This window comes from Myotis nattereri, assembly GCF_964212035.1.
Source record: "Myotis nattereri genome assembly, chromosome: 16".
Classification (NCBI taxonomy): domain Eukaryota; kingdom Metazoa; phylum Chordata; class Mammalia; order Chiroptera; family Vespertilionidae; genus Myotis; species Myotis nattereri.
The window spans coordinates 35,331,766-35,357,434 of record NC_138091.1 but is presented as its reverse complement, the minus strand read 5'-3'; the positions used below and the strand labels follow the sequence as shown (position 1 = coordinate 35,357,434).

At 37.3% G+C, this 25,669-nt stretch overlaps 1 protein-coding gene across 1 annotated transcript in view; it reads left to right on the top strand.

Moving 5' to 3' along the window:
• The window catches only part of INTS2 (integrator complex subunit 2), a 46,167-nt gene extending 22,247 nt beyond the window's left edge, over positions 1-23,920 (top strand). Inside the window, exons 16-25 of the mRNA XM_081110674.1 lie at positions 303-407; positions 4,824-4,988; positions 8,625-8,826; positions 11,547-11,672; positions 15,900-16,098; positions 19,494-19,745; positions 20,078-20,185; positions 20,318-20,423; positions 21,624-21,800; positions 21,901-23,920. Of these exons, the coding sequence (XP_080966800.1) occupies positions 303-407; positions 4,824-4,988; positions 8,625-8,826; positions 11,547-11,672; positions 15,900-16,098; positions 19,494-19,745; positions 20,078-20,185; positions 20,318-20,423; positions 21,624-21,800; positions 21,901-22,070 (1,610 nt within the window). The 3' untranslated portion in view covers positions 22,071-23,920. The remainder of the gene's footprint in view (positions 1-302; positions 408-4,823; positions 4,989-8,624; positions 8,827-11,546; positions 11,673-15,899; positions 16,099-19,493; positions 19,746-20,077; positions 20,186-20,317; positions 20,424-21,623; positions 21,801-21,900) is intronic.
• The last annotated feature ends 1,749 nt before the right edge of the window (positions 23,921-25,669 follow it).

Sequence of the window (25,669 nt, the reverse complement as noted above, 5' to 3'; positions counted from 1 at the left end):
GAGTCTAGACTTACCACTTTTTTTTTTTAGTGTAAGACATTTCTGCATATGGCTTCTCTCACTCATGATTTTCCTCCCACTAGTTTCAATTTTGGGACATTTTCCAGATCTTGCCCTTGGCATGTTCTTGCTCTTCTGTGTATTTACTATTTGGTAGCAATCCTTCATCTTTTATGAGTTGTATTCTCAGATTAAGTGAATTAAAAGTAATTTAACATTGTGTTCCCATTTGGGTTGAAGGTTAAGATTTCTGTTGTTTCTGACACTTTATTTTTCTTATGCTTTTTACCTTTGACTGACAGCTGCCATGCAAAGAAAGCCAAAATCATATTCGGCCTCTTTAATGGATCAGATTCCTATCAAATTCCTTATTCGACAGGCTCAAGGGCTGCAGCAGGAGTTGGGAGGTATTTGTTTTACTTGCTTTTTACTGCTAACATTCACTGTTAAACATTTTCTTCTGTTTATGTTATAAATTTAATAGACGCTCAATATTAAAAATTCAGAATATTCCAGAGTGAAATTCCTGTTTACCTTCCTCTCTAATCTTACTTCTTGAAACACCCCCACCTCCCCTGCCCAAATCCTAGCTGTTTTATTTTGGTGTGTAATTACAGACCTTTTTTTTTAAATCCTCATCTGAGGATATTTTTCCCTTGATTTTTAGAGAGAGGAACAGAGAGAAACACATCAATTGGTTGCCTTGGGCTGGGGAGGAGCCTGCAACCGAGGTATGTGCCCTTGACCAGAATAGAACCTGGAACCCATTGGTCCGCAGGCCAATGCTCTATCCACTGAGCCAAACCAGCTAGGGCCAGACCTTTTTTTATACAAGTTGATCTATATGAAATTGCACGTATTCAACTATTCAAAAATTTAATTTCATATGGTTGAAGAGAATAGATACATACATGAGTAAAATTAAAATAAATTATAAGTGTTATTATATCTGTCTCTTCTGAGATTTGCTTTTTGTCTGGGAGTCTTGGAAATCTTTTTATGTCAGTACATGTACATTATTGTTTTTAACTGCTTCATAACACTCCATAGCATGAAATTACTGTAATATTTTTACTGTAAAACTGTCAAATAAAAATATGGTAATATTTTTTGAAATTCATTTTTTCCTTATTTCTGTTTATCATGTTTGAGTTTGGGTTTTGTTTGTTTCTTTGAAGCTCAAATTTTCTATTTTTTTCTTTATTATTGTTGGTTTCAAGGAGGAACATGAACCTTCTTTGGTCTACTTTAGGTAGATGTCTGCATTTATTGTATCTTTGCTTAATTTATATTCAAAGAAATGATGTTATATCTGGTAGCATTTGGCAACACATGTTTTATTAAAGATATTAGGAATATAAATTAATTTGCACTATTGTAAGCAGTCATTTTTGTGACTGTTTTGGGATAGTCTTAATTTTACATATATTTGTGCATTTAGATATTTAAATTTTAAAATAATACTACTTTTAGCCCTAACTGGTTTGGCTCAGTGGATAGAGTGTCAGCCTGCAGACTCAAGGGTCCCAGGTTCGATTCCAGTCAAGGGCATGTACCTTAGTTGCAGGCACATCCCCAGAAGGGGGTGTGCAGGAGGCAGCTGATCGATGTTTCTCTCTCATCGATGTTTCTAACTCTCTCTTCCTCTCTGTAAAAAAATCAATAAAATATATTTAAAAAAATAATAATACCACTTTTGATTGTTACAGTGTCCTTTTAAACAGAAACATTATTTATTTATTTTAAAATATATTTTTATTGATTTCAGGGAGTGATAAAAAGATCAATGATGAGAGAGAAACATTCATTGGCCTCCTCTTACATGCCCCCCACCGGGGATCCAGCCCACAAACCAGGCATGTGCCCTGATCAGAATTGAACTGTGACCTTCTGATTCATAGGTTGACGCTCAACTACTGAACCATGCCGGCCAGGCGAGAAACATTAATTTTAAGCAGTTTCTTTCTTTTTTTAAATATATATGTTTTTATTGATTTCAGAGAGGAAGGGAGAGGGAGAGAGAGATGGAAACATCAATGATGAGAGAGAGTCACCGATCAGCTGTCTTCTCAATGGCCCCCACCGGGGATTGAGCTAGCAACCCGGGCATGTGCCCTTGACTAGAATTGAACCCGGCACCCTTCAGTCCGGAGGCTGATGCCATATCCACTGAGCCAATCCAGCCAGGGCTTAAGCAGTTTCTATAAGAAAGGAAGCAGATGCTATCCCTTCTGGGACTAAGCAGTGGTATTAGGAGTTGATTTAAGTTGCATAATAAGGGAGTGATTGGATCTAAAGTACTTTTATTACTACTAATACTATTATTACTACTCTTATAACTCTGATGATAATATAGTAGCAACAATATTTATTAGGTTATTTATGTGCCAACACTTGTTTCTCTATAAGTTTTTGCAGTATAATAATTTGTCATTATTTATTTAAAAAAATTTTTTTGGACAACATTTATTGGTTAAATTACATAGGTAGAAGGAATGGGCTTAGGAAACAAGTTATAGAGGTAAAGGAAGGGCCCTTGGAGCTTGGGAGTGAGGAAGCCAATGATAACGTGCCTAGGGCTAGGAAGGGGAGGGAGAAAGGGAAAGGCACAGGCATGCTCCTGGAAGGAGAGTGCACTGGGTCCTCAGGCCTAAGGGTTTTAAGGGTGGAGATTTTAGGGGAGGTCCCAGGAAAGATCTTAATGGAATATTCAGTAGCTTTCCAGGTGTGTTCATTCAGGGTTGTGGTCTCCACTGATTGATTGGCCACCACCAGGGCAGGGGGTCATTATTCCATACAGCTGGTCCTGAAGTAGACAGTGAGCCATGGTTTATTTTGTTGCTTATCTGGACCTAGAGATGAAATACAACTGAAGCCTCGATGTTATCTCTAGGGAGGAAAGGTCAGAGGGTCCAAACCTCTTGCTCAGCTCTATGCTCTGGAAGGAAAAGTCACCCTGGGGCAAGGTCCCACTCTATTGTTGTAGGCAGCAGTGGGGTCAGACCAAATCAGGGTTCAACAACCTGGGTATTTGACTTCTGGCTAAGAAAAGAATTCAGAGCCAAGACCCAAACTCGCTAGAGAAAATTTATTTGAACAAGCAAAGAGAAAGTACACTCAAAGAGAATTGCCAGCGGGTGGCTCAAATAGCTACCTATTTTGTCATTATTGATATTTTCTAATAACTAGAGGCCTGATGCATGAAATTTGTGCAAAAGTAGGCTTTCCTTCCCCCAGCTGCTGGCACCGGCCTCCCTATGGCACCCGAGACTCAGGCTTCCCTCCAGCCGCTGGCAGGCACCCGGGACCTGGGCTTCCTTCATAGCCCTGGCTTCATCCGGAAGGACGTCTGGTCTAGTTTGCATATTATGCTTTTATTATTATAGACAGTCATGAATAGGCAAATGATGTTATAAGCAAAAGGTTGGAAACAAGACTTCGATTTAATAAAAGGAAGATTTCCCATTCCATTTGAGCTTCCTTAACCCCCCCTTTTCTTTTCTTTCTTTTTTTTTCTTGAAGTCAGTCAAATGTGGTTTTGTGGAGGGAGACAATCTTAACCCCTTTTTTTAAAAAGTAGACTTTATTTTATTTTTTCCTTTTTAAAAATTTTATCTTTAATTATTAGTTTCATGTGTACAACATAGAGATTGAATATTTATCTACCTTACAAAGTAGTCACAATAAGTCTAGTTACCATCTATCACTGTACATGCTTATTATATAATTACTAGAGGCCCAGTGCACGAATTTGTGCATTGGTGGGATCCTTCGGCCTGGCTTGCGCTCTCTTGCAATCTGGGACCTCACCAGTGCATGATCAGGGCTGGGGAGGGACTGTGAGAGGGCTCCAGGGCATGTCCGGCCAGTCTCATCCAGTCCCAATTGGCTGGACCCCAGCAGCAGGCTAACCTACCAGTTGGAGTGTCTGTCCCCTGGTGGTCAGTGCACGTCCTATCTACCAGTTAAATAGTCAAACGGTCACTTAGGCTTTTATATATATATAGATAATATTGACTCTATTCCCTGTGCTATACATTATATCCTAAATTATTTTATAACTGGAAATTTGTACTTCTTAATCCTTTTCCTCTTTTCCACTTGTCTCCCCTCTGGAAACTGTCCTTAACCCTTCTTGAAGGAAGACAAATCAACCCTCTGTGGATATCATCAATACTGCTTCAGTTGGCCGACAAACTTAGCTGTGTCACTTTGGCAACCTTAACGTCTTCAGCCTGTTTCCTTACAGTAGAATGGAGACAATATTGCTTACCTTGTGAGAATGTTAGGGTGAATTGAGAAAATGTACATAAAGTGCTTGAGGCCTTTTAGTATCCAAAAGTGGGCAACTTAAATCTTACCCATCTATAGCAATGATTGTCAACTGGGTAGAGAAGACATGTTCTCTGAGAGAAGCCTATCAGGATTTCTGAGTAAGGCCTTTTTCAAACCCTATGTGATTTCCCCCAAGTGGATATTTTTTTCTCTCCTTTTCTTTCCTCTCCCCTCAACTCTTGAACTATTGCTATGTCAAACAACATTTCCTGACTGGAGACTTTTATTTTGGGATAGTGTTGAAGAAAGCTTGAGAACTTTTGATGAAAGAAGTAGTTTCCAATGTTCTGTGTATCAGATCACTTGGTTTTCTTTATTTAAGCAGATTCCCAAGCTGAACTGCTGACCAGGTTCTCAAACTTAGTATGCATGCACAAGAAGTGCAAATTCCTTTGGCTTGCTGAAAATGGAAGGGAGAAGGGAGAGAGGAAAGATGATTTTGGTGTTTAAGAATAAAGAATCCAATGGACTTTTTATATATTTTCAAGGGTTGCATTCTGCTTTACTACGTCTCCTTGCAACGAACTATCCTCATTTATGCATTGTGGACGACTGGATCTGTGAAGAAGAAATCACAGGAACTGGTGCCCTGCTAAGGCGAATGCTCCTGACTAACAATGCCAAAAACCACTCTCCTGAACAACTCCAAGAAGGTACAGCAAATTGATAGTCCTTTTATCCCTTTAGTAGTATCAAAAAATGTTAGGCTCATTACATTCTTAAAATCATGCAGAATTTTCCTGGGGATATAACAGTGCTTTTTTGAGTATATTTTAAGTAATTCTCTTTGAGTGTGAGGGCTTAAAAACTGTTTTTTATATCGATTTTAGTGAGAGGAAGGGAAAGAGAAAGAGAAAGAGAAACATCGATTTGTTGTTCTACTTGTTTATGCATTCATTGGTTGATTCTTGTATGTGCCTTGACTGGGGATTGAACCCCCACAACCTTGGTGTGTTGGGACTACGCCCTAACCAACTGAGCTATCCGGCCAGGGCAAGTTTGAATTTTAACCATTTTTTTCTGACACACTTCTGTTTCCTTGTAGGTACTAAGTTATGTCACTACATAGGTCATGTTGTTTTAGGAACGTCCTGACCTGGTCAGAACAATGAACGGGCTTTTGAATGGGTTGGCATTCTAGCTCAGCACTTGAGTCAACTAGAAATATGAAGTGAGCCACACTTATAATTTTAACTTTTCAATAGCTACATTAAAAAAGTTAAAAACAGATATAGATAAACACCGGGAAATAGTCGCCTCCCACAACAATTGAAAATTAGCCCAAAGGACGGAGCAAACATCGTCCAAAACAACAGGAAGGCTGGCTGAGTGTAATTTCTACAACTAGAAGAAGAGAAAAGCACGCTGAGAGCCAGAGGAGCTGCGGAGGCTGAGTGCAGAGGTACGGCGGCGGCTCGCGCGCGCGGAAAGGGGGTGGCACCTGAGGACGCGGCTGTCTTTTTGAATCACAAGCTCCCGACTGCTCTGATCTCCGGCTCCGGGAAGTCTCTGGGGACCCAGGTCTCATACGGGGAGAGGCGGCTCTCTCAGGCAGCAGCGGGCGAACTTGGGGGCGGATTTCCCTCGGAGGTGCTTGCAGCCATTGCCGGGACACTGAGACGCGCGACTCCGGGCGCGGAGAATCAGCCATTGCTTCTTTCTAAGCCCTTTGACTCCCTGAGACCCCGCCCCACCCGGGCTGCGGCAGAGGCTTTTGCATGTGAATGCCCCAGAACTTTGCAACCTGATAATTACCTAACTGCAGCCGGGCCAGCCAGACCTGGAACTTCCAAGAGAAGGCCCAAGGCCCCGCAGCGACTTGCATTGCTTCACAGCTGAGCCTCTTCGTGGTTCCTGCTGTGTGGCCTCAGGCAGGGGCTGAATTAGCACCTCCTTAGATCCAGGAGCCACTGTACCCAGTGGTCAGAGGGGGTCCATTCTCCCACTTCAGACACAGCTGCTTCCCACAGCCAATTGGCCTGGAGGTCAATTCCTCCCAGTGATCCTACAACAAGCGAGGCACCAAGAGTGCACCAAGAGTGTCCACCCCAGGTAACTGGGGAGGCTGAGCCACTGGGCCCTACAGGACACCTGGCACGCAGGCCACTCTATCAACACAGGGAAGCAGCCAAAATGCGGAGACAGAGAAACAGGTCACAATTGGCAGAAACGGAGGAGGACAGACGACTGGATATAGAGTTCAAGGCCACGTTTATAAGGTTTGTCAAGAATTTTATGGAAACCGCCGATAAATTTAATGAATCCCTCAAGGAGTATGGTGAGACCATGGAGGTCATGAAAAAGGACCAATTAGAAATTATGCATACACTGACTGAAATAAAGAATACTTTACAGAGCTCCAACAGCAGACAAGAGGATCCCAAGAATCAAGTCAAAGATTTGAAATGCAAAGAAACAAAAAATACCCACCCGAAAAAGAAAAAAGAAAAGAGATTCAAAAAATATGAAGATAGTGTAAGGAACCTCTGGGACAACTTCAAGCGTACCAACATCAGAATTATAGGGGTACCAGAAGGAGAGAGAGGGCAAGATATTGAAAACCTTTTTGAAGAAATAATGACAGAAAACTTCCCCCACCTGGTGAAAGAAATGGACTTACAAGTCCAGGAAGCGCAGAGAACCCCAAACAAAAGGAATCCAAAGAGGACCACACCAAGACACATCATAATTAAAATGCCAAGAGCAAAAGATAAAGAGAGAATCTTAAAAGCAGCAAGAGAAAGACAGTCAGTTACCTACAAGGGAGTACCCATCCGACTGTCAGCTGATTTCTCAACAGAAACCATGCAGGCCAGAAGAGAGTGGCAAGAAATATTCAAAGAGATGAATAGCAAGAACCTGCAACCAAGATTACTTTATCCAGCAAAGCTATCATTCAGAATGGAAGGTCAGATAAAGAGCTTCACGGATAAGAAAAAGCTAAAGGAGTTCATCACCACCAAACCAGCATTATATGAAATGCTGAAAGGTATTCTTTAAGAAGAGGAAGAAGAAAAAGGAACTCTTACCATTTGCCACAGCATGGATGGAACTGGAGAGCGGATAAATACCACAAGATCTCACTTATTTGTGGAATATAATGAACAACATAAACTGATGAACAAGGACTGATCCAGAGACGGAGAGGCATTGATTGGACTGTCGGGCCTTGGAGGGAAGGTAGGGGAGGGTGGGGGCAAGGGGGAAAGATCAACCAAAGGACTTATATGCAAGCATATAGGCCTAACCAATGGACACGGACAACGGGGGGGTGAGGGGGTGAGCGGGGAGAGGGGGGGTAGAGGGTACACATATGTAATATCTTAATCAATAAAAAATATTAAAAAAAAAAAGTTAAAAACAGGAAAAATTAATTTTAGTAATTATTTTATTTAGTGGAATATATCTAATATATTATTTCATCATGTAATCAAACATATAAAAAACTATTAATGAGATATTTTACTGTTTTTCCATATCATGTCTTTGCAATCTGGTGTGTATTTTATACTTAGAGCACATCATATCTTGGAGCAACTACATTTCAAGTGCTCAATAGCCAGATGTGGTTAGTGATTATTCTACTGAAAAGCATAGTTCTAGAAATTTTTTATTAACAGTAATTTGCTAGGTGCTTACAACTTATAAAGGGGGCACCCAGAAGAAGGCATCAAGAAGTTTGCGTCCTTCAAATGAATACTATTGCCAAAAGCAATACTAGGGGATATTTTCATATTTCAGTCAATTTTTAAAATCAGTCTGAATCATCAAGATAATGACATTTGTCTTTGAGTCGCTACTGTGAATTTAAAAATAATATATTTTTTGTTCTCTATGAAATAATTACAGTTAACATGAATTTTTCTTAAGGTCTTTACTCTAAATATAGCCAAAACTATGGCTAGGATTGAAAGTTTTACTTTTTTTAAAGCAACATTGTTTTCTTGATTTGCTTGACCTATATAGTCTGATAGTGCAGCAATTTTCAGCCAGTGTGACACAAGAATATTTAAAACATGCAATACCTCTTTTCCCTTAGATTATCAAATAAAAAATGACAAGAGCCAACACAATAATAGACGTTAGGTGTGAAGGAATCAAAATTATACCTATTTTTTTTTTCATATTGTCAAAAAATATATGTTTTGGTGTGCCACAGAATTTTAGTAATTAGTTTATGTGGGCCATGAGATGAAAAGGGTTGAAAAATTGCTGTGATAGAGCAATATTACTTCGTCTTTGGTAAGCTGTATGGAATTTAGATTATGACTGCTAAGTTTTCCTTTTAGCATTTTCAGCTGTCCCAGTAAGTCACACACAAGTGATGCAGATTCTAGAACACTTGACTCTACTCTCTGCCAGTGAACTCATACCATATGCAGAAGTATTAACATCCAATATGAACCAGCTGTTGAATGCAGGGGTTCCGCGGCGAATTCTTCAAACAGTCAATAAACTGTGGATGGTTCTTAACACTGTGATGCCTAGAAGGTAATTTTAGTGTATTATTACATATAATGTGTTGCAGTGATTATATACAATAACCTAAACTTAAATGTTAAAGAAAATTGTTGAATATTTGAAGAATGTCTGTGGGTGGAGTCAAACACTGGTATTTTTTTAAACGATTCTCTAGGTGATTTCAATGTGCAGTAAGTTTAAAGAACATTGATTACTTATTTAGTCTTTAGTCAAATGGGTCTCTACTCATCCATAGATTGTATGGGCTGACTTACAATACTGGGCTGACTTAAGCTGAGATTTTGATTCAGGAGGTCTGGAAATATTTATACTTTCTAAATAAAAAAATAATTTTAAATTATAAGTAAATTAAATTTCATATTAATTATAAAGAAATTAATTATAAGTAAATTGACACATAAATTAATAAATGGAAATAACTTTAAAAGTTAAATAGTTTATTAGGTCTGCCTATACCTTCCTGTTTTAGAATATTATTCCTTAAAGACAACTATTTTCAGCTTTTATCTTTTTATTCTGGCATTAATGTTTCTCCATATGTCACAATAATATGCTTATAATTACTATGATTTCCTGACTTTCCAATTTAGAAGTTATCTTTTGACTTCCTACTATGCAAGATGAAGACTTAGTACCTGCTTTCTCCCCTGTGAGTCCCTCGTCCACCAGTACATACTTTCTCTTTCTCCTTTTCTCTCAACATAGTTATCTCGAAATTTTTGGTTATAGCAATCTTCACTGTGCATATTATTATGACTACATAAGTGTTACTTATAGTTCATCTGTGGAATATCCTTTGATTATAATTTCCTACTTATACAACTGCCTCCCCACCCCGCACACAAACCCTACTTGCCTGTATCCATTCACTCAGATTTTGCATCAATAACTTATTCATCCCTAAACTCCATTATTGAGGGGAAACTTACTTCACAGTTAGTTATAACACATCAGTAACATTTTTTCCTTGGAAACATTCCTCTCACAGCTTTTTCTCATGCTTGAATATGGGATATGCACAGTAGTCATCTGGAATTGCTTTGTCTTGTTTCTTTGTTGGATTCCATGTTTTTCTCTTAGTCGGTTTAGTTCCTCATTTCAGTGCGTGGAACTTACACTCAAGTTGCTACCTGAGAAAAAGGTGTTTGGGAAACATTTTTTTTTTGAGACTTGTCTGTCTGAGAAGATTTTTATTTTCCCGCTCACATGTGATTGATATTTAGCCTCAATGTAGAATTCTAGCTCATTTTTCCTTTCAGAAATTTGAAGGCTTCCTTCTATTGACTGAATTGGAGCTTCCCTTACTGGTGTTGAATAATGATGTTATACCAATTCCAAATCTTTAAAAAAAATTATTTTATTGATTTCAGAGAGGGAGAGAGAGAGATAGAGATAGAAACATCACTGATGAGAATCATTGATAGGCTACCTCCTGCACACCCCACACTGGGGATTGAGCCTGCAACCAGGCATGTGCCCTGATCGGGAACTGAACCGTGACCTCCTGGTTCATAGGTCTATCAATGCTCAACCATTGAGCCACATTGGTTGGGCTTTCCTCTATTTTAAAAATTTGTCTTTTGAGTATACTTTTTTGGATATTTCTTCAATGTTATCATCTGATCTTTCCTTTGAATTAAAAAAATCCTGTTATATTCTTAATTTCTAAGAGCTCTGATCTGAATATTTTAGAATGCCTCCTGTTCTTGTTTTCATATATGAAATATTCTATCCTTTGCAGTGGTTGGCAAACTCATTAGTCAACAGAGCCAAATATCAACAGTACAACGATTGAAATTTCTTTTGAGAGCCAAATTTTTTAAACTTAAACTATATAGGTAGGTACATTGTTATTAACTTAATTAGGGTACTCCTAAGGCTTAGGAAGAGCCACACTCAAAGGGGCCAAAGAGCCGCATGTGACTCGCGAGCCGCGGTTTGCCAACCACTGCTTTAAGGATATTAATTATAGGTTTAAAAAATTTATTTTCCTTCTCATCCAAACATCCTGTTTCTTGGAGTCCCATTCCTTCTGTTTGTATATTTTAATCTTTCAAAATAGAAGCGTTCTTGAAATGTCTGATCATTCTTGGCTGTCCATTCATATTTAAGAGTGGACAACCTGTGTGTGTGAGGTGGGACTAGTGGACTCCTGGGTTTCACTGTAGAAGATCAGGTACCCTCCACATTGATATGTCATTCAATAATTCTGATGTGCAGTCAGGTTAATAACTATGTTTATAGTCTGTTGACATCTCATCTCAAAGTGGCACCTCACATTAAAATTTTATGACAAATATAGAACAGTAACTTAATTTGTGAGGCCAAATACAGTTTGAAAGTGCAAACTTTGGTAAGATTTCATTTATAGGTATTATATTACTGTTTTATAGGTGAGAAACAGTTCAGACAGGCTCAATTATGTACATAGTCATAGCAAGTATGGTATTACTGAGGATTTAATTCAGATTTTTATTTTAAATGCCATGATTAGTCCATTACACTGGTGAAGAATTTTGAAACTACTTTGTGTTTAATGTTTTAACTTCATTTGTTTTAGAGACATAACAATAGATTAGATTTCTATAGTTTTTAATTTTCAAAATTCATTCACACCAGTTTTCTATTTCTCCCCCTGAATATATCTTTTTAAGATAGAAAGGACTAGATGGCTACATGTTTCAATCATAACATAATTGTTTTTGAACATGTGATTATTTTCTCATCAGGCTGTGGGTAATGACAGTCAATGCACTTCAACCTTCAATAAAGTTTGTTCGACAACAAAAGTATACTCAGAATGACCTGATGATAGATCCTCTCATTGTTCTAAGATGTGATCATAGGGTACACAGGTATGTGTCATTTGAATTTCATTTTTATTATAGAGTTTTACTTTGGAGAGTCAAAGAAATTCAATTCAAACATATCTAAGGTTCTTGTAGTAACTGGTTCTTGTAGTATGATCTGTGAGGTGGGTTTTTTTTTTTAAGTTGTCTATGTTGATGAACTATATATTCAGTTTAATATTTAATATGTGATTAGTAAATCTAGCCTTAAAGAAATGTCCTTCTTGTGTTGGCAACCCTCAATAATGGCTTTTCTTTCTCTCAGAACAAGACCAGTAAAGAATAATACCATTTCTGCTAGCATTGTTGAAAAGGCTTTTAAAGAAATTGATTTATTGTGAACCATTACATGCATTATAACTGTGATCTTTTTGGCATCCTCACTTGTGATGTTAGCTTCACTGAGTCCATATTTGTCTATATTTCCTTGCCAATTGCCAAACTTAATTGCTTTGAAGTGGCTTCACTTCAAGGGGCATAATTAATTAATTCACATAATTAATGTTTGAATTTCTATTTGCTAAATAATATCAAAGATTTATAAGTTGAGGGGCCTGCCTTCAAAGTGATTATCACCTTCATAAGACAAATAAATGGAAAGTTAAATAATATGGTCACAGGTAGATGAATGGTATAGTAAGTGAATGCTGTTAAAAGTTCAGGAAAGATAAGGAGGAAGTCCGACCTGAGTAGTATTTTAAAGGATAAAAATAGGATTTAGATCAGTGGTTCTCAACCTTCGGGCCCTTTAAATACAGTTCCTCATGTTGTGACCCAACCATAAAATTATTTTCTTTGCTACTTCATAACTGTAATGTTGCTACTGTTATGACTCGTAATGTAGGTATCTGATATGCAGGATGGTCTTAGGCGACCTCTGTGAAAGGGTTGTTTGACTGCCAAAGGGGTCACGACCCACAGGTTGAGAACCGCTAATTTAGATGAACAGACTATAATGGTGGTGGTTAGGGGGTCAGGGAAGATATTGTGGGCAAAAGAATAGTATAAACAAAAGTGTAGAAGCAAGAATAAAAAGGACTAGTGTGGAAGGATGAGTTTTCAAGAACAATTTTAGAATTAGAATATTAGTTAGGGTCATACTATGGGGAGGGGAGCCTTGAGTAATAGGCTAACGAGGTCATTTTAGGTGGTAATTTAAGAAGGGAAGCTTTGTGCTATGTGGTTTAAAGAAACGAGTAAAGACTAACTAGAATATACTCTATAGACTCATCTGCCCTCAAATCTGGGGATGATATTCTTGAAGTGACAAAACCTTCCAAATCAGCCAAATATGATTTGGCAAGCTCAGGGTCTCATAGAAAATAGGAATTAGAAGAATAAATACTAGTAGTATAAGTGACATTAAATATCTAATAAAAGGAAAACAATCTATATATATAAAAGGCTAATATGCAAAATGTCCCCTCGGGAGTTTGACTACTAGACCAGTTTGATCACTCGCTATGATGTGTGCTGACCACCAGGGGGCGGTGCAGAACAAAGGAAGGCCCTGGCTGGCAGCCAGAGGCCCCAATTGGCCCTGATCGCTGGTCAGGCCTAGGGACCCCACCAGTGCATGAATTTCGTGCACCGGGCCTCTAGTAATTATACTTCTAGAAAAGAGCCACTTCTAAAACAATTTATCAGTGTTAAAAATCTACCTAAGTAGGTAACTTTTCACCTGAAGTGCCTCCAGTTGTTCAGGAAGTTGTTACATTATGCCATCATATGTATGTAATGTTTTTGTAGCCTGGATTTTTTACTTCGCTTCTGAACCTTTTCTCATTTTAATAGATATTCTTATATTAATTGGCCACAGGATATCCACATAGATATGCTTAGCTCAGTCTCTTATTATTAGATATTCTGTTTATTTCTATATTTTGTTATCAATCAATAGTGCTGTGGTGACTGTTCTATGTACTGAGTATTTCCTCAGAATATATTCTTTTAAAAAAAAAATTTTTTTTTTAGTTAATCCTCACCTGAAGGTATTTTTCCCATTGCTTTTCAGAGAGACTTGAAGGGAGGAAGGGAGAGGGAGAGAGAGAAAGAGAAAGAAACATTGATGTGAGAGAAAAGAACATTGACTGGTTGCTTCCCCTACACACCCTGATGGGGGGTGGGGAGCAAACCGGCAACCCAGGTACATGCCCTTGACCGGGAATTGAACCCACCACACTTAGCTGGGGGTGGGGTGGGGGAGTGGGAAGAGAGGCAACACTCTAACCACTTAGCAACACTGGCCAGGGCAGAATAGATTCTTAAAAATGGGATTATTGGGGCAAAAGTAACACACCCATTTTTAGGACTTTTGATTCCAATTTTAATTGTCATCCAGAAATGCTGAACCAGTTTACATTCCCATAACTGTGTTTGATATTACACACTTCCTACACTGTTTTATATATTTCCCAATTTCATAGGTGAAAAATGAATTCCCATTTCAATTTATATTTTAGATTGAATATTTTAATGTATCTTCTTTATATTTTAGCCTACCTTTATATTGGATTGCTTATCTTTTTTTTTTAAATTTAAAGAGCTCTTTATAAAGGATATTAGCTCTTTGTGTGTGTGTGTGTGTGTGTATATATATATATATATATATATATTGCTGTTTTCCCTCTTATTCTATGGTTTTGTCTTTTAATTTTGTTGATTTTTTAACAAGTGGTCATTCACATGTATTTTAATAAAGTCAAACAATATGAAAAGATATACACATATAAAAATTCATGATATTTAGGATTTGCTTTGCACTAACTCAGTGTTGGTGATGGGAAAGTGGATGGAGGTATAGATGAAATCAGACTAGCCGTGTGTAGATAACTGTTGAAGCTAGTGATGAGTTCTTGGAGGTTCATTATAATATTTCCTCTATTTTGTGTATTTGGAAGTTTTCATAATACATGTTAATAAGTGAATAAACAAGAAGTTTCACAAGAAAAAGGTTCTTCAGTTGAAAAGTCTTGTTCTCTGTATCTCTACCATGCTGTCATTGCTAAAGCAAAATTCCTTTGTCCTCTTTGATCAATCCCAGTTCCATCTCTAGAGGAAACTGATGTCAGAATAGTGTGTATGTAGCTTTACTTTCTGTGTATTTACTAATTTATAAATAGAAGTATTTACTTTTTTGTTTTGGGTAGTTTTAAAAAATAGTAGTAGTAGTAGTATATTTTGGGAATTATTTTGTTCTTTTAAAAAAACTTACTGTGCTCAACATTTCCCATATTAGTATGCATAGTTCTGCCTCATTTGTTTTAACTGTTACATAGTATTCCATAATAGATTACCAGGCCTGTCCTCTAGAAACATACAAAATGTTTGGAGGAGAGTTTGGAATTTTTTTTTTTTTAAATGCATACTCCAGGTGATTCTTAATCTTCAATTTTGGGAAACACTACTATAGTTTATTTAACCATTGACATATTTTTTCCACTGTAAATACATACATAGTTATTATAAAAAATGTAGACATTTCACAAAAACCATTGACATACTGGTATTTATGGACATTTAAGCTTTTCCAGTGTGCCACAGTTGTAAACAAAGCTATAATGCTGTTTATGCACACATGCTAGTTTGCTCTGTGATAGACTGAGAAATGGCATTTTAGGGTTTTCTAAGGGCTCAGTTTAAAAATTTTAGTCATTACCAATTTACCTTTTTTGTTTCCTTTTTTACATTTAATTCAGTTATTCGAGGAATGAATAACTGTACTTATTTTATAGATGAGGAAACGGAGGCTCAGTAAATATTTTTTCCAGGTCAAGTGGATAAAGCACTCTTGGAATACAGAGTTGTCTTGCTCCAAACAAGCAAGAGTTAGGAGTAGAAAGAGTAAATATTCTGCTTCATCTTATCAATAATAGAATATTTCTCCTTCATCTTATCAATAATAGAATATTTCTCCTTGAAGACAGCTGCTTTGCATGATCAGATCAAAAAGATTTACTGGTAGTGCCATTTTCTGCAAAATAGAATATCTTTTCTCTAGGGTATACATTATATATTATAGCTGGTAAGAGGAAATAAATACTCCTATAGAATCTTAAAATATAGAGAAATAAGACATATTGAACTTTTATTTTGAGAATGAATATTTCAGTGGGAAAAGTGTTACTTTTCTACTGTTTTTAGGCACTGTTCAAGTTAAAATAATTGGTCATGTTCTGGCTAATTTATACATTTATATTTTTTCTCATGTATTTTTCTTCTTTCTGTATATAGATGCCCCCCACTGATGGATATTACTCTACACATGTTGAATGGATATCTTCTTGCATCCAAAGCTTACCTGAGTGCTCATCTGAAGGAAACAGCAGAGCAGGATAGGTCTTCCCAGAATAATACATTAGGTTTAGTTGGACAAACTGATGGCCCAGAAGTTACTAGAGAAGAATTGAAAAATGCATTACTGGCTGCTCAGGTAATATAAAGTAAAATTTAGTAAAAAAGGGCAAGTGCTTCACTATTAATATAATCAGCTAAGTAGAAGGCATATTATGCTTTCTCTGTACAAAGGTGTCATATTGTGCATTCCTTTTTTTATAGAATATAATATAATGGTGTTACCTTTACTTCTAAATATCAGAAGGACTGTATTACTAAAATCAGAAATAATATGATACTAATTTGTTTTATCCTCACCCAAAGATTTGGGAGGAAGGAAGGGTGAGAGAGAGAGAGAGAGAGAGAGAATGCGAAGAGAGAGAGAGAAACATCGATGTGAGAAATATTGATTGGTTGCCTCCTGTTCTCATCCTGACTGGGGATTGAACATACCTGCAACCTAAGTATGTCCCCTGACTGGAAATTGAGCCCACAACCTTTTTGGTGTATAGGACGATGCTCCAGCCAACTAAGACACTCAGCCAGGGCTTCATGATACTAATATAACAGCCATTTAAATCAGATTTACATTTTAACAAAATATAAAACTTCTGCTTCTTAAAATCAAATGGTGGCCCTAGCTGGTTTGGCTCAATGTATAGAACATTGGCCTACAGACTGAAGGGTCCCAGGTTTGATTCCAGTCAAGGACACGTGCCTAGGTTGCAGGCTCGATCCCCAGTAGGGGGCATACAGGAGGCAACTGATGATCAATGATTCTCTTTCATCATTGATGTTTCTATATCTCTCCCTCTCCTTTCCTCACTGAAATCAATAAAAACATATTTTAAAAAAAATCAAATGGAAAGAATTTAATGGTGGAGACAAACAGAACAAGAAATAGATAGTATATATGCAGAGTAGGGCAAAAGTAGGTTTATAGGTGTATGTGAAACACAGTTTATTCTTGTGTTATTATTTACTAGAGGCCCAGTGCACAAATTCATGCACTGGTGGGGTCCCTCGGGGTGGCCTGCGGGGATCGGGCCCCAGCTCGCTCCTCCAGCTTTGCAGCCCCGCAACCCTGCAGCCCCGCCTGGCACCTCACCTTGGCCTGGTGCTGCCCCCTCACCTGCTCCACCATCCCACCTGTAGGGTGAATAATCAGGGCTGGGCCCCCACCCGGCTCCCTAGTGCCTGGGGGCCGGACAGCGGCCCTGCCCCCCTCCACTGCCACTGCTGGTCACTGTCTGCAGGGCAATTGGCAGGGCCATTGGGCCCCTGCTCACATCCACCTTGGCTGTGAGCGGTTGGCCGGCCGGCCCCACCCCCAATCGGGATGGGGGAGCCAGTTGGGGGTGGGACTGGCTGGGGGCAAGGGCCGTGGGCGGTTGGCTGACTGGCCCCGCTTCCTGGTCAAACTCCCAGTCGAACACCTGGTCAAGGGGACAATTTGCATATTAGCCTTTTATTATATAGGATTATATTACTTTCCATATGAAGAACTATAAACCTACTTTTGCCCACCTCTGCATATCATAAAATGTCAAGCAGTGTTAAGTACTATAACAGAAGCAGTTCAATTTTATATTTAGACAAACTTTGTAACAATGTAGAATTTTATTGAAGCCTTAAGGAGTCCTTTTGAATAGTAAAGGAGATGTGAGGTGATTAAATGTGAGGAAATTTGAGGTCTGCAAAGTAGAAATATTTTCTTAGTTTAAAATGTATTTTCTGAAATCTTATCATTGGTAATAGGAGAAATAAGAGAATAATATAGTTCCACAATCCCTTATCTGTAATACAGATCTCCAAAAGGCTATGGAAACTGAGGCCTTTTTTTTGGGTAATTCAATTGGCAGAAAAACCTGACCTGATATGACCTCATTTTTGACAAACTTGACCTGAATTGATGTGAAACTATTTATGGCCTTTATTCCACTTAAGGTGAATATTGGTATGTTTGCTGCAGAAATATAAATATGTTTGATTATAATGTGCTACCCTAGTCTCTGCTGGTGGCATTATATAATATTTCAGTAAAAATAATTCTGAGTTTGAAAATAAATCTGGCCCTCAGTTTCTAATAAGGCATTGAGAATCTTAATAGCTACCATTTATATAATGCTTACTATATACTGGGTACTATTCTAAGTTCTCTATGTATATTAACTTATTTAATCTTCTCAACCAACTTACAAGGTATGGAGTATTATCATCTCCATTTTTAAAGGAGAATGAGACCCAGAGAGGTTAAGTGACTTGCTCAAAGCTACACATCTAGTAAGTGGCAGAGCTAGGATCCAAGCCTGGGCAGTCTGGCTCCAAAGAACAAATATAAACAAAACAAAACATAACAACCCCAAACCAAGAACCCCGCAACCCAAGAATTATGATTATAAAGCAAAGATAACCTTACTTTATAAGTGATTCTAATATAAGCCTAACCTTACTTTATAATCCAGTTTTTAATGAGATGAAGGAATTGTTTTATTTAGACAATGTCTGTCTTTTAGAGATGCATGTTGTACATTAATTTTTTTTTTTACTTGTTCCTGTGAGATGAGAGTGATTATAGCTTTCCTTTACATGTAGGGGTGTTAAGGAAAGCACCCTGTAAGGAACTACTATTCTATGAAATGACACTCCAGCCTGTAGACTGAGCAACATTGAATTGCACAGGTGGAATGGATGGTAAGGTAGAATTTTTCCTTGCAAAACCAAGGCTTTAAAAAGCCCATCTTCAAATTAAAAGGGAAAAAAGCTTTGGGAAGTGACTTTTAGGCAGTAATTATTAACCAACATCTTTAGAGGAATTAATTAGCTGGTAGCCAGATGAGAAAAAGAGGGTAATACAGGATAGGGTAATACTGGGAGAAGTAGGAATTTACGAGGAAGGAAAGGACATTTAAAAAAAAATATACTTTTATTGATTTCAGAGAGAGGAAGGAGGAGAGACAGAAACATCAATGATGAGAGAGAATCATTGATCGGCTGCCTCCTGCACGCCCCCTACTGGGGATCGAGCCTGTAACCTGGGCATGTGCCCTGACCGGGAATCAAACCGTGACCTCCCTAGTTCATGAGTTGATGCTCAACCACTGAGCCAGGCCGGCTGGGCAGAAAGGACATTTTGATAGAAGTAATTTTTTTTGCCTATGGTCTGTTTTGGATGTCACTGAATCAGAAAACTCTTCTAGTAGATATTCTTAAACTGGAGTCTATAGGATATGTGACCAGCCTGAATTAATGCTATATGTTTATTTATACATGTTAATTTTTATAGGGAGAGGATGTATAGTTTTCTTCAGATTCTTAAAAGAGTTTATAACCCTAAAAAAGTTGAGAGCCATTGCCCTATAGATTGCTTACTTTTCCCCTAGAAGTACCTTTGTTATAATTTTAATTTCTGTTCATGTGAAAACAAAATCAGATTTGTTTCAAATAAACTTCTCAGAAACTCCTTAAATTCACTGTTTTATTGGCTTGTAGGATAGTGCAGCTGTCCAGATTCTCTTGGAGATTTGCTTACCTACTGAAGAGGAGAAAGCAAAGGGTGTCAATCCAGACAGCTTGCTAAGGAATGTTCAAAGTGTTATTACTACCAGCACTCCAAATAAGGGAATGGAGGAAGGAGAAGACAATTTGCTTTGTAACCTTCGAGAAGTTCAGTGCCTTATCTGTTGTCTCTTGCACCAAATGTACATTGCGGATCCCAACATTGCTAAGCTTGTTCACTTTCAGGTCTGTTTTCAAAGAATGTTGCTTTATGGTTGAACTTTTTTTGGGGGGGATGGAGGGTTTGAATACTAAATTAATAGGAATCATTTAGAAATGGGAGATAAGAAATAATCATGTTCCTCTTCAATATGGAGAAAAATCATATTTTTTAGATTTTATTTCAGCCTGTTCAAGTGTTTAGATAATTTATTTTAGTGCATCAGAAAGGTGAAATGCCAGGATAGATACAGCAACTTTTACATAAAGGAAGTGAAACCTTCCTTTATATTTTTATCTGTAGTTGACCTATATCTTTATTTTCTTTATATCTTTTCCCTCCTTTCTTGTTGGGATAGGGCTATCCATGTGAACTTTTGCCTCTGACGGTCGCAGGTATTCCATCTATGCACATCTGTCTGGATTTCATACCTGAGCTTATTGCACAGCCAGAACTTGAAAAACAGGTAATGAGCATTTAGAGCTTTAGATAAATTTTGATCTCTCGCTAGTCTTGCTAGTTATGTAAAACATTTAATAATTTTTAACACTTAAAGACATTCTTCAGAAACATGTAATGTTTGGATTTTGTATTGCAGATATTTGCTATCCAGTTGCTTTCTCATTTGTGTATCCAGTATGCATTACCAAAGTCACTCAGTGTGGCTCGCTTAGCTGTCAATGTCATGGGAACTTTGCTGACAGGTGTGTAGCCAACCAACATCAGTGAGAAAACTTCTAATAGAGAGAAGTACATAGTTTTTCTGAATTTAGTGACACTGTTTTCTGTGTCACTAATAGGTTTAATTTATGCCATCTTCTGAAAATTTTTCTATTACAAATGTGATTTATAGTGTAGAGATGAATAGGTAGGCAAACTGTATCGTTCATTTTGTGAATGACTATGTATAGATTTATAATAAATAATAAGCTTCCCACACTTTGTAAATGGAAATCAAATGTACTTTCTGAATGTAATTATATCAATAGAAAACAAATTACAATTATTACAAATGTGTAGAGTTCCAGAAAAACATAGTCCTATGTATAAATAAGATACACAAATTAGTTGTTTTCTTAAGTTCTAAAACATACCCTAACATTTTAACCACCTTTTGGTTCCTAGAGTAAAATAGTATGAAAATAAACTACTTTAAAAGATATGAACTATAATTTAATTTTGTAAAATAATGGCTTAGTTAATTTTATATTCTTTTTCAGTGATCCCATAATACCCTGATCATTTTTCTTTCCATGTGTTCACCTCATGTTATAATTATTTGTAGTGGTTAAGAGCTTAAAGCCCAAGTTGAATCCCAACTCTACCACTAACTGGATATGTGGCCTTGAACAAATGTATTAAACTATATATATGTGTGTGTGTGTGTATATATATATAGTGTGTGTGTGTGTGTGTGTGTGTGTATGTATGTTTTAATTGATTTTAGGGAGCGAGAGAAAGAGAAAAGAACATCAGTTTGTTGTCCCACTTATATATGCATTGATTGATTATTATATGTGCCCTGACCAGGGATTTGAACCCCTCAACCTTGATGTATTGGGATGATGTTCCAACCAATTGAGCTATCAGCCAGGGCTAAACTATGTTTTATTTATGAATTTTCTCATATAAAAATAGGTATCAGTATGGTACTTTTCTCACTCATAAGATTATGAGAATTACATGAAATAATGCATGTGATACACTTATCACAGTGCTTGGGCATAAGAATTTATATGTTGGATGATGACTGCCTAGTGGATTGTGAGCTCCCTAAAGGCAGGGGCTGTCCATGTCTTAGAAAACAGTATCCTCAGCACAAACATGGTACTTGTATATTGTATAGGCCATGTATGTTGAATTTATACCTGTAAAGACAAAAATTATTTCATTCTTTCCAACAGTTTTAACACAGGCTAAGCGATATGCTTTTTTCATGCCAACTCTGCCAAGTTTGGTCTCTTTTTGTCGAGCATTTCCTCCACTATATGAGGATATTATGTCTTTGCTGATCCAAATAGGGCAAGTCTGTGCCTCTGATGTTGCCACTCAGACTAGAGACATTGATCCAATTATTACACGTAAGTAGTAACTTATTTTCAGACCTGTTTTAATATCTCAAACAGACAAAATCCTTTTTAGATTTCTTGCCTTAATTAAAATTTTTCCATATGTTTTTAGGTCTTCAACAAATAAAGGAGAAACCAAGTGTATGGTCTGGAATCTGTAAAGTTTCATCTTACAAAAATGGATCCAGGGACACTGGAAGCATGGATCCTGATGTACAGCTCTGTCATTGTATTGAAAGCACAATAATTGAAATAATAAACATGAGTGTTAGTGGAATTTAAAAAAAAAAACTTAAAAAAATGAAGATGGTTGCTGCATATGCCCAATATGAATCTGTATCTTATAACAACTCTAAACTGAATGGGAACAGTACCGTCTTGGAATCAGTAAAATGGTTCAATTCAACATGAATACAATTTAGAACTCTCTTGAGAATTATGCTTGCTTGTATTTGATTGGCAGTTCTTTGGATCTATTTTGCTGGTATGTTTATATTGTAGTAGCTGAGCCTTTTTTTTTTCCCCATTGGGGGCACATTTAAACAACTTATTACTGGAAAGTGAATTTGTCTTTGTATTTAGCTTTTGAAGTGGAGAAAAACTGCTATGCCTTTAATTTCTTATAAAAATGAGTTTGTGGGTAGCCCAAGTGTTTATTTTAGCTGTGAGTTAGTAACACAGTGTGACAATTATGCAACGATGAGAGGGAGAAAAAGGAGAATTCAGGAAAAATTAGGAATTTAAATACCCAAAATAGAAATCTCTCAAACTTGCAATGCAAGTAATAGTAATGCAAGATCAAATTCCAGTTCTCAAGAAATGGTATTGAGAAGGCTTAAAAAAGGGCAAATAGCTTTTTGTAAATGATTTTCATGGAATTACAGGTGAGGATTTTAAGATTTTTACATGTTTGCTTCAATTTTTTACTAATATGTAAAGCCATATGTTTAAAGAGATACTTGAATAATTTGGGATTTTAAGATACTGGTTTAAAAGTGTATACAGAAATGTCTTTGTGCAGAGAAGAACCTGAAAGGACAGTCTCATTTAGTTTTTTTAAAATTTATTTTTATAATGCTTTACTAACGTATCTAATGGTCAGAAAGACATTGGTACCTATTTAAGTTTTAGAGTAATACAACCCATTGCATTAAAGAGCTCTTTGTTTGTCATTAGGATTATAATTCACATCATAATCTTATATCTTTGACTAAGAAAATGTATACAATGTTTGGACCTCAGGAAAAATAAGAAAAACAAACAAACAAACAAACGAAAAATGCCATGTAGCTGAAGGATTTTGCAGTCCTCTGTTAATAACTTCCATTGATCATTAGGTAGATGCATTCAGGTAATCCATAATCCTCATTTTATTTTCTTAAGTATCCAGTGTAGAAGGTACTTCTCTTTGCTTTCTGAGATATACTGAATGACAGATATCATCCCCTTCTCTTGCCCCTACTTGAAACAGACCCTTCACTTATAAAGGAAATTAGGCAGGCTAATAAGAAAGTGTGGTTTTTAGGAAATTAAACTTCAGCCTTTTTACTAGCAAATAGTCACATCTCATTTTCCTCCTTGTAAAATGGGATTACTACTGGCCCTACCTCATAAGGGTATCAAATGAGAACTAATCTGTAGCTGTTTCAAATCATGAAGTGTACAGTATTATAGATGGTAGATGCTTAATGTTCAATTAAGTAATTTTTGTGAAAAATAAAAGCATTTAAAAAATACCATTAGAATTTTCATATTTTTAAACAAGGCTGTTTTGTAGTCTTTTAAAATTAAATACTCCTGCTCCTGAGGCTTTGGAATATTTTGTGAGTAGTTAACCAACCTCTAGGAATTCAGAAAAGGTTGAAATATGTTTTCTAACTGAATGCAGTGCACATTCTTGGATAATTTTTCAAAGACTGGTCAAAACCTGCTGTGTTAAAATAACATGCTGTTTTTCATCAGATTTATTGATGATGTAAATAAAGTGTGTAAATATATTAGTAAATGCTAATATTCATGTATTTTAAGTTAAGGTTATAAAATTTGTCAAAATGTGATTTTTTTTATTCAAGTGAAAACAGATGTGTGCAGCTATTTTGAATATTGGTCTATAAACATTCATCTTCTTTATCAAATGAAGTTGTATTTTTTTGTTTCATTTCACTACTGTTAATCTGAAAGGAACAGTTCAAGGAATTGGAATCTAGGACTATGTGGCTTCAGAGCATAGGTGAATCTATTTCAGTTGTGCCACATACATCAAATGGCAACACAAGGTTAGAGTCTGTTGAGCGCTTTAGAAATTTAGGCGAGAAGAATCAGAGTAGTTATCCTGGAGCAGTTACTTAAAAGATATTTAAAAATTTTGTAGCCTGGCTGTCTTGGCTCAGTGGTTGAGCATGGACCTATGAACCAGGAGGTCACGGTTTGATTCCCAGTGTGGGGCGAGCAGGAGGCAACCAATCAATGATTCTCATCATGATGTTTCTCTCTCTCTTCTTCTCTGAAATAAAAAAATAATTTAAAAAATTATAAAGGCAGAATAACAATTTAAAGGTATACTTAGGGATTTATTTTTATAAATTATCCTTTATTCCACTGTCTTAATAAATTAGTTTTGTACCTTCCCTTCATCTTTGCTTATATTTTCATATAATTCTTAATACCAAATGTGGAGTTTTTTTAAAAATATAACTTTACATGGAATTTGTTTGCAGGCTGCTTAGTTTTTATAATTATTTTATTGGCTTTATACTGATTGAATTGATAATAACCATCTCCCTATTACTAGGCTGGGAAGTTTATAGCCCCCCGCCCACCCCCCCCCCCCCCCCCCCGGTATTATAATAGACACTGATCAATTGAGGTATTATTAATTTTTCTTTCTTAAAGATTACTTCTTTAGGATAAATTGCTCAGCCTGAAATTACTGAATTAAAGAGTAAAATTTATTTTTATGACTTAAGCTTTGTCGTTTGGGGAAGATGTGAGACTCTCCTCCTGCTTCTCCCTCCTGCAGCACACCTCTCTCCCAAAAGTAGTTTCCCGAATTTGAGAAACTAGCTGGTCTTACTTTTTTGGTACACTCTTTGAGCCAAGTTTAGGCTTTACAGAGCGAAAAAATTTTTTTGGCGAGATGATGATTAACCACCTACCTTTGAGGAAACTGAAGTGTACTCTTGGCAAAGAAGAATAAGTTGATTTTTAGGAGGGATAAGTCTTAACGGAGGTAGACGTAAGTGATCTGGTGCTGGAGAGCCCTCGAGAGGCTTCTCCGGTTGAATGTGGTATCTGGGAAATCCTTGATTATTGAGATATTGGAGCCCGTAGTCACGAACCTTTCCCCACGTCCGGTTCAGTAGACCAGCAATTCCAGCCTCATTCTTTTCCATCCCCTGGGCACTCTATTATATTAAAGCTCGGAATTTCGAATCCAGCAGCATGGAAGAACGCTTAGAGGAGAGGTCGGCGAGGCTCAAAGGGGTGTCCTCTCCGTTTAGCTACAGACCTGAAAAACACTTCGAGTTTCCCAAGAAACTGACACACGGGTTCGACCGCCGGTTGCAAAAAGTCAAACGGAGCTGCCCCCGCCTTTGAATCCCTGGGATTTGCGCGGAGTCATTCGCTTTTCCCCAGTCCGTCTTCCGGTGCCGCCAATTACCTCGGGTCTACGGACATTGCGAGGCTCCCATTGGGCGCAGAATTCCCGTGTCTCGCGCCGGGATTGGTTGCTTGATTTCTAGTCTTGGCGTGTGATTGGTTCGTCTGAGCTCGTCCCGGCGATTGGTTGCCGGGAGTCGAGGGGGAGGGAGGCGGGAATTCGTCGGGGAGAGCGGTGGAGGGGACGGGTGAGAGCCGCAGGAGAGGAACAGTCAGGCGGC